The 13392-nt window shown below is 35.1% G+C and overlaps 1 protein-coding gene across 1 annotated transcript in view; it reads right to left on the reverse strand.

Annotated features, from left to right (window-relative positions):
* RYR2 (ryanodine receptor 2) overlaps positions 1-13392 on the reverse strand; it is an 864696-nt gene that overhangs the window by 42399 nt on the left and 808905 nt on the right. The window contains exons 92-95 of the mRNA XM_069064486.1: positions 7053-7139; positions 6195-6413; positions 3595-3725; positions 2065-2107 (exon numbers count right to left, since the gene is read on the reverse strand). Of these exons, the coding sequence (XP_068920587.1) occupies positions 2065-2107; positions 3595-3725; positions 6195-6413; positions 7053-7139 (480 nt within the window). The remainder of the gene's footprint in view (positions 1-2064; positions 2108-3594; positions 3726-6194; positions 6414-7052; positions 7140-13392) is intronic.

Here is a 13392-nt window from a genome sequence, read left to right on the forward strand (position 1 = left end):
AGGATAATTTGAGAAGTGAGAAAAAGTGTAAGAGAAAACTAATGAAGAAGAAAAAGGGAAATTAAGTTTAGTGGACAAGGAAAACTAATTTTGTAGGTACAGGTTTTTAGTATAATAAAAATGCATTAAAATGGCATTTATAAACATATTTTTGAAATATTACACCATCAGGAAAGGTTAATAAAAAAGATTCAGTTTGTAGTATCTTAAGCTTTAAAAGATTGAAACTCTGATGGAGTTAAGCAGGGTCTCAACAAGAAAAATGTATTTCTTATTCCCTGACAGTAAAATAAATTTAGGAACTATCAACAGTATGGCCAATACATGGCCCAGAACCAAAGTTCTGTGTTTACCCAGAACAGGGGCAACCCAGAACAGGGGCATTCCTGAGGGAATTCTCTTAATTCACTTTCTTTAACTAGTACTCAGGGTTTCCTTCTGAGAATACTAAAATATCTCTCATATCTAAGTTTCTACAGAAAATCCCTCCACTCCAATACAAGAACTTAGGTTAATAATATATCAAATGAAGTACAGGTTTTATTTTACTTTAGAATAAATATGAAACCCAAAGACCTCACATTAGAGCTAGTAAACAGTCAAGTCAGCTCACTTTCTCTCACCAGGGAGCTGGAATTAATCCATAGAACCATGAATTCTCCAGGTGTATGATACTTCCCTTGGCTTAGTGCTTCTTCTACACTCCTCCACACACATACATGACCCTACAAGTGCTTCCAGATTCCTTCTGGTTTTTTCACATTGCGGCTCTTTATGCTCCTCTGTTTCTGCCTCATGCTAGGTCTAGGAACTTGCAAGCTTGGTTTCCAAATTTGGAATTTTCTGGAAACATCTACTCTCTCTAAGAGACTGAGTTAATAAAATTGGTATTTTCCAGGAACCCCTTATTTATTCTTCCACAGCTGATCCATTGTGGCCAGCTTTCCCATTCCTGGAACTCCAGATTTAAGGGAGGAATACTTGTCATTGTTCTAGCTGCAATATACTCTGAGGCTCCAGCGTATCTCCTTTCCCGGATTCACAGGTTTGCAACAGAAAGTAAATTCAGATAGGGAGGCTTCTCTGCCCCAGAATAAGATTCTCTTTCCAGAAACTTAGTTTATTAAAGGGCAACTGAAGTTGTAACAGTACAAAGTGACTTAGGGTGTTAGAAGACAAAATCAGTTAACTATAAATAGGATCAATAAAGAATACAGAATCAATTCAGTCTTCTCATTTGTCAAATCCTCTAAAAGTACATATTCTAATTATTCATCTATTCATGCAAACCCTACCTTCAGATATGAGGTTTCCTCTGAACTTTTACCTTTTTGATTTAAATAAAAAATGAGCAATAGCAACCAAGTGCTGATCCATTTAAAAGTGACGATTTTAAAACTCTGTGCTTACATTAGGTATGTGAACACTGCACAAAACCATTATCTGGAAAGAGAGGTCTACATTTCTTTTTTCCTGCAACTACGCCTAGCAAGATATGCTGAGATGGAATATTTCCCTCAGGTTTCATGTGGAATACAAGGTGAGTGGTTATTAGGTGATCAGAACCCTTCAAGAAATATTTAAAAAGGACCATAAAAAATAAATAGCAATTCAAAAAGCACAAAGAAAACCTTACTGAGGAACAGTCTTTATAATTGCTCCTATGGTGGAAAAGAAGAGGCAAAGGGTTTTAGCCAGCTGTCACATAAGATAATCACATTGGGACAACTTTGATTTTCTTTACTATTTCAGGGGATTTTTAAAAAATCATTTTAGATCAAAATGTGCAATGTGGTTTTAGACTCAGCTGAGTCAGAGGTGACTGTAGCATATACAGTTATTGGGCATTTATTTGGCAACTAGATAGTATAGTTCTTTTAAAAAGCCTGTTCTTTACATTCAAATTCCAATCTATTTCTTGAAACAATGTAATCAGGTTTGTAAAACATTCTCATTCCTATTTTACACAATGATTCAATACTAATTCATACAAAAATTAAAATCTGTATTTTACTTCAAAAGGGTGGGGAAGGAATATAGAAACTCCCTTATAAGAAATATTACCTTTCTTTTTACAAATTTGTCCCAATAGTTGTTGGGAAATGACCTAAAAAGAAAGAAATGTATATTTTATACATCGAGCATTTAAACAGAAAAGAATCATACATACATTGGGAAAACAGCTGGTAATTTATATATAACTACATCTTCAAACATATATTCTCTTTAGAAACAAATAATCAATTCATTTCAATAAGAATTTATTAGATGCGTACTATGGGTTGATGGGAGGCAGTTAGGTAGTAAAGTGGATAGCGTGCCAGCCCTGGAATCAGGAGGACCTGAGTTCAAATCCAGCCTTAGACACTTACTAGCTGTGTGACCCTGGACAAGTCGCTTAACCCTGTTTGCTGCAGTTCCTCCTTTGTAAAATGAGTTGGAGAAGGCAATGGAAAACTACCCCAGTATCTCTGCCAAGCAAATCCCCAAATGTGGTCAGGAAGAATCAGGTAACAACTAAATGGACATAATAACAAATGAGTGGAGATCACAGGATATGCATATTAAGTTACTGAAGAAAAATGCATATATCACATGTAGGTATATAAACATATATATGTATATAATATGTTGATATATCTACTATTTATATTTTAAAATCCATTACAAGGGAAGAGTTGCTGAGAATGGAGTCAGAGCATGATGTATTTAGAAATGAAAGTAACATAAGAAGAAAGGTATCAAAGATAAATGATAACAAAATAAAGACCAAACATAAACTAATATCCACAAAAGAGATAATTATGAGTAAAATTCTCATTTATTGAGAATTTTCTCAGTTGCTTTTTCTTTAAGTTATAAACTTGCCGGTACATATATTGTCTTTATTACTTTTTTATTACAGGTATTTCAGTCTGGTTTTAGTTGCATAGTATCCTAGACAGAGCTAGAAGGAATCTAAATGCCATCTACTTCAGCTGCCTCAATTAAATAATACAAACTTTTCAAGAAATATTGTATGACAATTTTTGATACTTAAAGGTATGATTTTCTTTTCTGGATTAACATTTACCTAGAATACTCAAGGAGCCTTCATAGGGCTAAAGTGAGAGAAAAAGCATTTTTTTCCCTTTTAAGACCATTTATCATTAACTAATCCCATACATCTTCTTAGGTTACTTTGTTTGATGACAGCATTTCAACACAGTGAGGATCATATGTGCCTATGTAGTCATGTGTGAAATTCAGTATTTTGACCTTAATGTTATATCATTTCCTTTGAATAAGTACTTTTTCTTGTCTTTGTATTTTGGGCTGAGAAAATCCCATTCATGGAGACTAGATAACTCTAATAGCACATTCTCAGCAACAGTAATGAATGATGAATTCTGCTTCTTCTGTGAGAATTTTCAAAACACAAGGGTGCAAAAAATTATTATATCCATCAGAAGGCTGACGACTTAGTGTTTTGATTTTCTTTGTTGAGTATACAACTCAAATAACTTCTGACTACACTGCAGCTTCTCTAGAAAAAATTGTTTAACTTTTAAAAATTTTGGAGCACAAGTATTTCCAATATAATTCTATACTCACTGAGTATTGATTACAAGTCTATCCCACTGGCCTTTAATATCATCTTCAGAAGGTTGTTCTGTAATGTAAAGTCCGTCAAATTCCAATTTCCGTGCTACTTCCTTTTCTCTCTTAAAAATAACCAATGGAACCTGCAGTTGAAAAGTAAATGCATTCAGAATTACTTTAAAATTTCTGGTATTTTTAGTGGCTAGTATCAGTACAAAGCAGTTGTTGGGGGAAAATATTTCTCATGTATTTAAAGGAAACCAAAGACTAAGTTAAAACAAACTAATTATAACACTAAAACACTACAGATTGCTACACATATGTGTATACATATTTTTTCACATGCTTAAGAAACTAAAAATGCTTATCTAAATAGAACTGACAGTCTTTATTTTCAAATAAAAATGAAAAAGACAGTGATGATTATCTAAGAGAGTATTTTATTTAGTTGTTTATATAATAATATAGGCGGGGATCTCCATCATTTGATTCCCTCTCCCACTCCCCATCCCAACTAATCAAATTAAAAAATGGGTACATAGGTGGACCAACAAAGTGTCACTGTCTGCCTGAAACCATCTTGTCCCCAATGAGGTAGAACAAGTCACCTCTTAAAGCAGCCATTCTTCTTTTAGACAATTGTAATTGTTGGAAAGCTTTGCTTGATATCAAACAAATTGACTTCTTTGCTCTTCTCTCCACTTCTCCCCATTTTTTTTTTTTTGCTTTTTTGGAGGGCAGTTGGGGTTAAGTAACTTGACCAAGGCTAGTTTTTTTTTGTGTGGGTGTTAAGTGTCTGAGGCCAGAACCGAACTCGGGTCCTCCTGACTCCAGGGCTGGGGCCGTCGCTTTACTCACTGCGCCACCTAGCCACCCCTATCCCCCATTTCTTACAATTCTGTTCTCTGGGACCAAACTAAACAAATCTACCACTTCCTTTATGAAAGCTCTTTTAATTAACAATCCTTTAAATGCTTGAAGACAGCTATCATATCCTCTCTCATACCTTCTCTTCTCCAGGCTAATCATTCTAGTTCTTCAAATCTATCCACATACAACATGGAACTCAACCCCATTTACCATTCTAGCTGATATCCTCTAGGTACTACTATCCAGTTTTTCAGTGTCCTCTTCTAGAACTATGGTGCTCAGAACTGAATATAATATGCCAAATGAAGTCTGAAAAGGGTAGTATATGACCCTCTTAATGAAGCTGAAGACTGAACTATGTATTTTGATTTTGAAGTCATGCTGTTGATTCTTACAGAACTTGAGTCTGCTAAAAACCCCTAGAATTTTTTCAGAACTACTTTCTAATCATGCCCCTATCATAGTATAACTGTGAAGCCAATTTTCTCTGTACCCAAGTGCAAGACTCTATATATGCCTACTGAATTTTATCTTATAAGATTCAGCCCAGTTATATTCTGGTCCAGAGTTATCACCAAACTAAAATGTAATTGGGGAATATTTAACAAAATAAATAAAGTACACTAAAACATAGATCCTGTTAACATGTGATGTTCTCAGTCAATATAAGCCCACAGGGATCTTTATGCATAGTTTAATGGCCCTTAGTTTCTTTTTGAGTTTAACATCACTCCACTAGCCTATTCAGACCCTTTTGGATTTTGACTGTCATTCACAGAGTTAGTTCTCCCTCTCATTGGCAAATTTGATTAGAATACATAACTTTGATTCCTTTATCAGTTGTTGATAAAATGTTAATTTTGATATCCAATTATCTTACAATATAACCTGCCGATCCCCTATTCATTACCTAGCACATCAAAATAAAATTTAAAGCTTAATTCATCTCTAACCCTTAAAACCCATTCTTCCCCAGGACTCCATATTTCTACTCTTCTACTAGTCAAATCTCATAGATATATTTGATTCTTTTCCCTTCTTCATCCCCTATATCTAATTTGTCACTAATCTGCATTCGTAACAGGCCAAAATATATGTATAACTTTAGAGTGAACAAGGTAATAGTGAGATTGACATGTGATTACTGAGTGCTATACAATTTTAATAGAAGTGATATAACACTTTATGCTTTATTCAGGTAATTCAACTAAAAGTTCTGAATGTAGTAGAGGCATTAATTGAGGAAGGCAAAGTAGATGTGATATAAAAATAAACAAGGGAGGAAGAAATAGAAATACAAAAAAATTATAGATGGGAGGCATTTTAGTGTGCAATGTATGGAGTGCTAAGAGAGGGTAAGATCAGAACTATGAGAGCAAATGATGGCATGAATACAAGTCTGAGTGAGGTACTTCATTAAAATGTCTATTTAGCTGGAAAACAATTCTTCCAATAATAGTAAAATGAATGGAATGTTGCAACAGAATTAGAAACTATAGGCAAAAATCATATAAGAAGAGTAAGCTGCTCCCAAGAGTAGTTTAGAATGTGCATACAGTATTTTATGAAAACCTTTAGTTATCGCAGTACTCTATATTATATTCTAGAGGAATGAAAATTTTCTTTCCAAATTGATGGGCTGGGATGGTTTTGACTACACACACACACACACACACACACACACACACACACACACACACACGCACGCATACATATACCTTTGTGGTCCCTTTCTATCTTACTTTCAAGCAGTAGTATCCAATGATGCAGAAGAAGGAGATAACTGTGTGGAGAATAGCAAGGATCCGAAGTGTAGGCTCCATGTACCCACTGCTCTCCTCTAGAACATAGTGTACTGTAATGAGTCGATGTGATGTACTGTCCAGACTACTTATTCTGGAATTTTCACTTGCACTTGGGGAAGGAATTTCCTTTCCTTCTACCGCAGAAGAAGTGGAGACCTAATTAAAGTCATTTAGAGCTCAATCAGTTTCTTGAAATTAAAAAACATTACTTTCATTTTTATATCATACTCTTTCTTTTGAAGGTAAATAAATGAACATGGAGTTTTAAAAAAATGAAGAATAAAAGTAAAAGGATATATGTCACAATGTAGATTATCATTTTGTAAAAAAAATAATAATATGAGTATTTGAACCCTATACAAATTTTTCTGATCTAACAGAAATAAGCTGGGACCTACAGATAACACAGGGAGAAAAGCAGACCACAATTTTCCATAAAATTAAACATGATAAAGTTTAGCAGTGAAATATTTCAGTGAATCATTTTAGCAATTCTAACAGCCTAATTCTAGTCAGACAGAGTAGCCTGGGACTGATAATAGAGAAGCCCATGCTCAAGAAGGGTTTCTCTGCCAATGGTCTCAATTAGATTAGTTTTATTAAACTAACCTGGGTCTTCCCAAGAATTTCAATAATACTAATGGGCAATCTACAAGTTTCCCTCTTTCATGAAATCATACTTTAAAATGGCTATAATAGATGTATTCAGCTTACACATTTGTGAAATTTTAAAACTCTAATTTGATTTTCAGAATTCAACATGTAACACTTAAAATAATGAAGGGATGTGCATACCTTATAAAAGAGCAGGATAAAGTTGATTGCAAATGCAACAAATAGGGCTAACATCCTCATGTTGTAAAAGTTGCGAGCAAAGTAGTTCTAAAGATGATTTAAAGAAAAAAAAGCATGTTAAAACATCATTAGAAGATGGGATCTGGGACTTACACTCCATGAAATACTTGCTCTCCTGTCTGAAATAATTTTAGAATTAAAAAAAAAATACTCCAAATAAATGTTACTCAGATGAAGCAACTAAGAAACATCTGAGTTATCCACTAGCCAGTCTTTCTGAACTCCCCAGATTTCAGAATGATTTCAAATCATAAGAACAACAGGAACAAAGAGTGTATTTTTCCTCCTTTGTTCTGTTTTTCTACTCAACAATTAAAAAAAAAACAACAAAAAAAAAAACCCAACCCAAGTAGTCAGTATTCTGACTGCTTACAAATCACTGTAAAGACTTGATCTTTCTGGGCAAAAGCTAAGAAACACATAAGTGACTGGAGACTGAAGAACACTAGAGACATATTGCTTTGGGACATTGCTATTCATGAAGTCCAGCTGAATTGAAGGGGCAAAAATGGTAGACTAGGGCAGAGTTCTACAATGACAAACGTTGGTCATCAGAAGCAATGACAGAAATAGCAAGCAGTAGACAATCTGACTTTAGAAAAAAATCAGTAACAGAGACCAAAGATATAGGAGCACTACAGTCTGGCAGACAAGCTCCACTTTAGTAGCTCCTGAAGAAAGCACTGCTACAGGTGAACACAGCACCCATAAGGCAGCTCTGCAGTGTGTGTATGGGGTACTAAGGGGATATCTTCAATTCAGAAACCAGAATGGGCATCAATGAGCTTTGATAAGGCCCTATTAGGTACAGTACAGTTATTTGTAGTGATACTCAAATAGACCAAATATTTAGGGAGCAGGGTTATAGGCAATGTGGAAAGAGTAATGAATTTCGAGTCAAAGGATGGTGTATAAATCCTTGATCTATTACTATTTTTTAACTGCAATTTTTCCATTGTATCTGACTCGTGATTCCATTTGGGGTTTTCTGGGCAAAAATACTGGAGGGTTTTCCAATTCCTTGACCAGTTCATTTGATAGGTGAAGAAACTATGGCAAACAGGGTTAAGTGATTTGCCCAGGGTCATGCAGCTAGTGTCTGAGGTCAGATGTGAACTCCTAAAGATAAGTCTTTCTGAATCCGGGCCTGGCAATGAATCCACTGTGCCAATTAACAGCATCTGTATGATTGCAGGAATGTCCCTTAACCTTTCTAGACCTTATATTTCTCTTCTGTAAAATGAAGGGTTTGAGACAGATGGAGTCTGAGGTCCCCTCTAGCTTTAAGTCTGATTCCATGATCCTTGAAGAATTTTAAACCTTATTTTTCTTTAAAGTTCTGGGTGCTATAGCTATGGAGACAAAACAAAACAGGTGGTGCCCTCAAGTCCACAAGCAAGGCTAATGACCTCATGTTCTAAAAATATCTGTTAAAGTATCATCTTTACTGCCATCACTTGCTTCTTTGTTGTATGTGCAAAAAGGTGCATCATTCTGTAATGAAGAAATTTCAAATAGTGTTTTAAATGATGCTGGCATGTGAAAGATGATGAGAAAATTATGTGTGACAAGGCCACTTCTTCTTCAATTCTTTTACTTTTGAAAAAGGCAGTCATGTCCTCTTGTTCTGGAGGTCAAATGCCTAAACGTGCTTAATAAAGAAGGACCAGCAAGCAAACTAGCATCACAGGCTTTTGCAAGAAAACACTTTTTTAGGGGCAGTACCCATTGGCTCTATGCTTCACATCAGGTATAGCTAGCTACAAGCATAGTCAGAGCACAGCATATTCTTGGATGTTTTAAATGAGAATCTAATCAGCAAGAAAACATCAACTTAAATTCAGTAAGCTCTGTTTAAGAAAACAGGGAAGTGTAAAGGACATTTTAAAAAGATTTTAATAAAAAAAAAATTAAAACTAAAAGTTAACATTAATTCTCTACTATTCTGGATACAAAACTACCCAGAAAAATTCATTCCCCTAAAAATGTCACATATGATGTTTTATTGTACTTGCAAATTTCAGAATTACGTATTTAATTTTCTAGATTGGCCAAACATTAAATAGCACTCTCAAGTGAAAAGTTCAGTATTTTAAAAATTTAATATTTTACTTTTTCCCAATTGCATGCAAAAATAATTTTAACTTTTTTTTTTCAAATTTTAAGTTCCAAATTATCTCCCTCCTTCCTCACCCCACCTATTTGAGAAGGCAAGTAATTTGACATATTTTATACATGTGCAGTCATGAAAAATACATTTTTATAAGTCATACTGTAAGAGAAAACACAGACAAAAAAAAACCAACAAAAAATTAAGAAAAAGTATTTTCCATCTGCGTTCAGGCTACACTAGTTCTTTTTCTGGAGAAGTCCTTAAGAATTTTCTAGGACCATTATATAGCTGAGAAAAGCAAAATTATTCACAGTAGATCATCATACAATATTGCTGTTACAGTACAATGTTCTCCTGGATCTGCTCATTTCACTTTGCATTACAGTTCATAAATCTTTCCAGGTTTTTCTGAGAGCATCCTGCTCACGATTCCTTATAGCACAATAGTATTCCATCATAATCATATACAACAACTTGTTCAGTCATTCCCCAATTGACAGATAGCCCCTCAGTTTCCAGTTCTTTGCTACCACTAAAAGAGTTTCTATAAATATTTTTTGTACATATAGATCCTTTCCCTTTTTGTTTTTTATCTGTTTGGGATAAAGACCTAGTAGTGGTATTGCTTGGTCAAAGAATATCCATGGCTTTGTAGCCCTTTGGGCATAGTTCCAAATTCCTTTACAGAATGGTTGAATTAATATACAATTCCAACAATAGTGCATTAGTGTTTTAATTTTCCCACATCCCCTCCAACACTTGTCATTTTCCTTTTCTGGAATATTAGCCTATCTTACAGTTGTGTAGTAGTAGTTCAGAGTTGTTTTAATTTGCATTTCTCTAATCAGTAGTTAATTAGAGCATTTTTCATATGACTATAGATAGCTTTGAGTACTTTGTCTGAAAACTGCCTGTTCATATCCTTTGACCATTTATCAATTAAGGAATGGCTCATTTCTGTAAATTTGATGCAGTTCTCTATATATGTGAGAAATGAGGTCAATAGAAAAACTTGTTTTCTATGCTTCTTTTGAGACTTGTATTTGAAAGTTAAATTTTTCTATTCATTTCTGGTCTTTTCAACAGGAATGCTTGGAAGTCTTCTATTTCATTGAATATCCATTTTTTCCCCTTAACGGATCATACTCAATTTTGCTGGGTTGTTGATTCTTGGTTGTAATCCTAGCTTTTGCCCTCTAAAGTATCATAATCCAACCTGATTCTTTAATGTAGAAACTGCTAAATCTTGTGTTATTCTGACTGTGGCTCCATGATATATGAATTGTTTCTTTTTGACTGCTTGCAATATTTTCTTCTTGAACTGGGAGCACTGGAATTTGACTATAATATTCTTGGGAGTTTTCATTTTGGGATTTTTTTTCAGGAGATGATCAGTGGATTCAATTTTTATTTTACCCTCTGGTTCATCGAATATTAGGAAAATCTTCCTCAACAATTTATTGATAGATGATGTCTAGGTTCTTTTTTTTTCTCATGATTTTCAAGTACTCCAATAATTTTTAAACTATCTCTCCTGGATCTATTTTCCAGGTCAGTTGTTTTCCAAATGTGACATTTCACATTTTCTTTTATTTTTTCATTCAATTTTGTTTTTTTCTTGATGTCTCATAGAGTCATTAGCTTCCACTTGCCCAATTCTAATTTTTAAGGAATTATTTTTTTCAGTGAGCTTTTGTATTCCCTTTTTTATTTGGCCAATTCTATTTTTTGAGTTCTTCTCTTCAGTGATTTTTTAAAAATATCTTTTTTTCTATTTGGTCAATTCTGCTTTTCAAAACATTATTTTCTGCATTAGATTTTTGTGCCTCTTTTGTCATTGGGACTATTATGTTTTTTAAGGCGTTGTTCTTCAGTTTTGTTTGTGTGTGTGTGTATGCACATACCTCTTTTACCAAGCTGTTGACTCTTTTTTCATGATTTTCTTGTATCACTCTCATTTCTTTTCCCAATTTTTCCTCTACCTCTCTTACTTGATTTCTAAAACCCTCTTTGAACTCTTCTACAGTTTGGAGCTAATTCATATTTTTCTTTGAGGCTTTGGATGTAGGAGTTTTGACTTTGTGTTTTGATCTTCCCTGTTACCATAGTAACTTTCTATAATGGACATCTTTTTCTGCTGTTTGCTCATTTTCCAGCCTATTTTTGAATTTTAACTCTACGCTAAAGAGGGGCTCGGCTTTCAGAGTGGAGGGGACAGCATCCCAAGCTTCAGTTAATTTTGTGTAGCTGTTTTCAGAGGTAATTCTGAGGATCTGTAAGTTTGCAGTTCTACCTAGGTAGGATGATCTAGGGAGAAGTATGTTTACTATGTTCCTATATTGTGCGTTGATCTGTGAGAGACTCCAAGCACTCTTTTCCACTTTCGAACTATGACCAGGGTTGATGCTCCTCTGTGGATCTAAGTTCTGGTGTGCTAGTGATCCTCCTCACCCTGGCACTGAGATTCAGGACTCAGGTCCAAGTATAGGCAAGCAACAGAATCCTGCTCCCAGTGCCTGCAACTGGACCCTTGTAATCTTCTTCTGACCAATTGTTCAACCCCTTTACTCTCTGTTGACTGAGAGGTCCAGAAACCATCACTGAAGTCACAGACTTAACTGCCCCAAGATCTGCTCCTGGTTTGCTGGTGCCTGGTCTGTGCCGGGTAGGCCTAAACTGAATTGTGTTCCACTCACACTGGTGCAACAGAACTTACTTCCCAAACTTGTAAGTTGTCTTGAGCGGGAAGATTGTTTCACTCTGTCCTTTTGTGGGTTCTACCACTCTAGAATTTGTTTTGAGCCATTATTTAAAGGTATTTAGAGGGGTTTGGGGAAGAGCTGAGGCAAGTCCCTGCCTTTTCTCTATCATCTTGATTCTGACCTGCAACAGTTTAGTATTTTCAAAAACATTTTTTTTTGCAAGATCTTTGATTAGGGACATTCTAAATTTCTGAATCTGATCACTAGATAATATTTTATCCTCCCTCCCATTCCCTAAAGTTTTCACCTTTTCTTAAGGTCTCTCATAAAAAAATGTTTTTAATTAATTTTAGACATATGAAAGGATTATTGCTTCCTGTGAAAATACTTGGAGGATTGAATAGCCTGGTTGTAAGCTCAGAATCAGTCTATAGTGACACAGTGGCCAAATAAAGCTAATGTTGTAATAGGCTGCACTGAGAACCATAGTGTTTGGAACTCTAGAGATGAGAGAGGCCTGTACTTTTCACCCTGTTAAGACTACACCTAGAGTATGTGATTCAAAGGTCAATTCTGGGCAATACATTTTTGGCCCAGAAGAGGTCAGTCAAGTTAGTGAAAGGATTGTGGAACATGTCATACAAGAACTGGTTGAAGGTATGTGGAATACTTAGCTTGGAAAATAGAAGGTCCAGTGAGGATATGCTATCTATACGATAGCAATCTTCAAGTCTATAGGATCATGAGATCATAGATAGGGAGATATGAAAATGATTTAAGAGACTACCTAGTCCAATACCCTTACTTTACATTTCAGGAAACTAAGGACAAGGGAGGTTAAATTACTTATTGCCCAAGGTCATGTGAGCAGTAAGTAGCATAAAAAGGTTTTAGATTAAGGTCCTCTGATCAAGAACTAGTTTTCTTTCTACTCTATAGCAGCTGCCAATTTCCTGAAGGTTGATCTTGTTTAAAAGGCATCATGAGACTTGTTATGCTTGGCTAGAAAGAGTGGAAGTATGAACAATGGATGGAAGTTGCAGAGAGGCAGATTTAGGTTAGATGTCAGGAAAAACTAAACATTTAGAGCTGATCTAAAGTGAATTATGCTACCTTGGTGGTACTTGGTTCCCTCATGAAGGTCTTCATGCAGAAGCTAGATGGCAGGGGCAGCTAGGTGGCATACTGAATAAGAGCACCAGCCCTGGAGTTGGGAGGACCCGGGATCGGTTCTGGCCTCAGATTCTTAACACCCACACAAAATAACTGGCCGTGTAACCTTGGGCAAGTTACTTAACCCCAATTGCTTTAAAAAAAAAAAAAGCTAGATGGTTATGTATTTTTTTTATTAATTAATTTTTAGTTTTCAACATTCACTTCCATAAGTTTAAAAATTTTTCCCCCTCCCTTCTCTCCTCCCTCCTTAAGATGGCATGCAATCTGATATAGTCTCTCTCTATATATA

This window comes from Petaurus breviceps, unplaced genomic scaffold (assembly GCF_028583685.1).
Source record: "Petaurus breviceps papuanus isolate PSGF00001 unplaced genomic scaffold, PetGlider_PUasm1.0 90633, whole genome shotgun sequence".
NCBI classification, from domain to species: domain Eukaryota; kingdom Metazoa; phylum Chordata; class Mammalia; order Diprotodontia; family Petauridae; genus Petaurus; species Petaurus breviceps.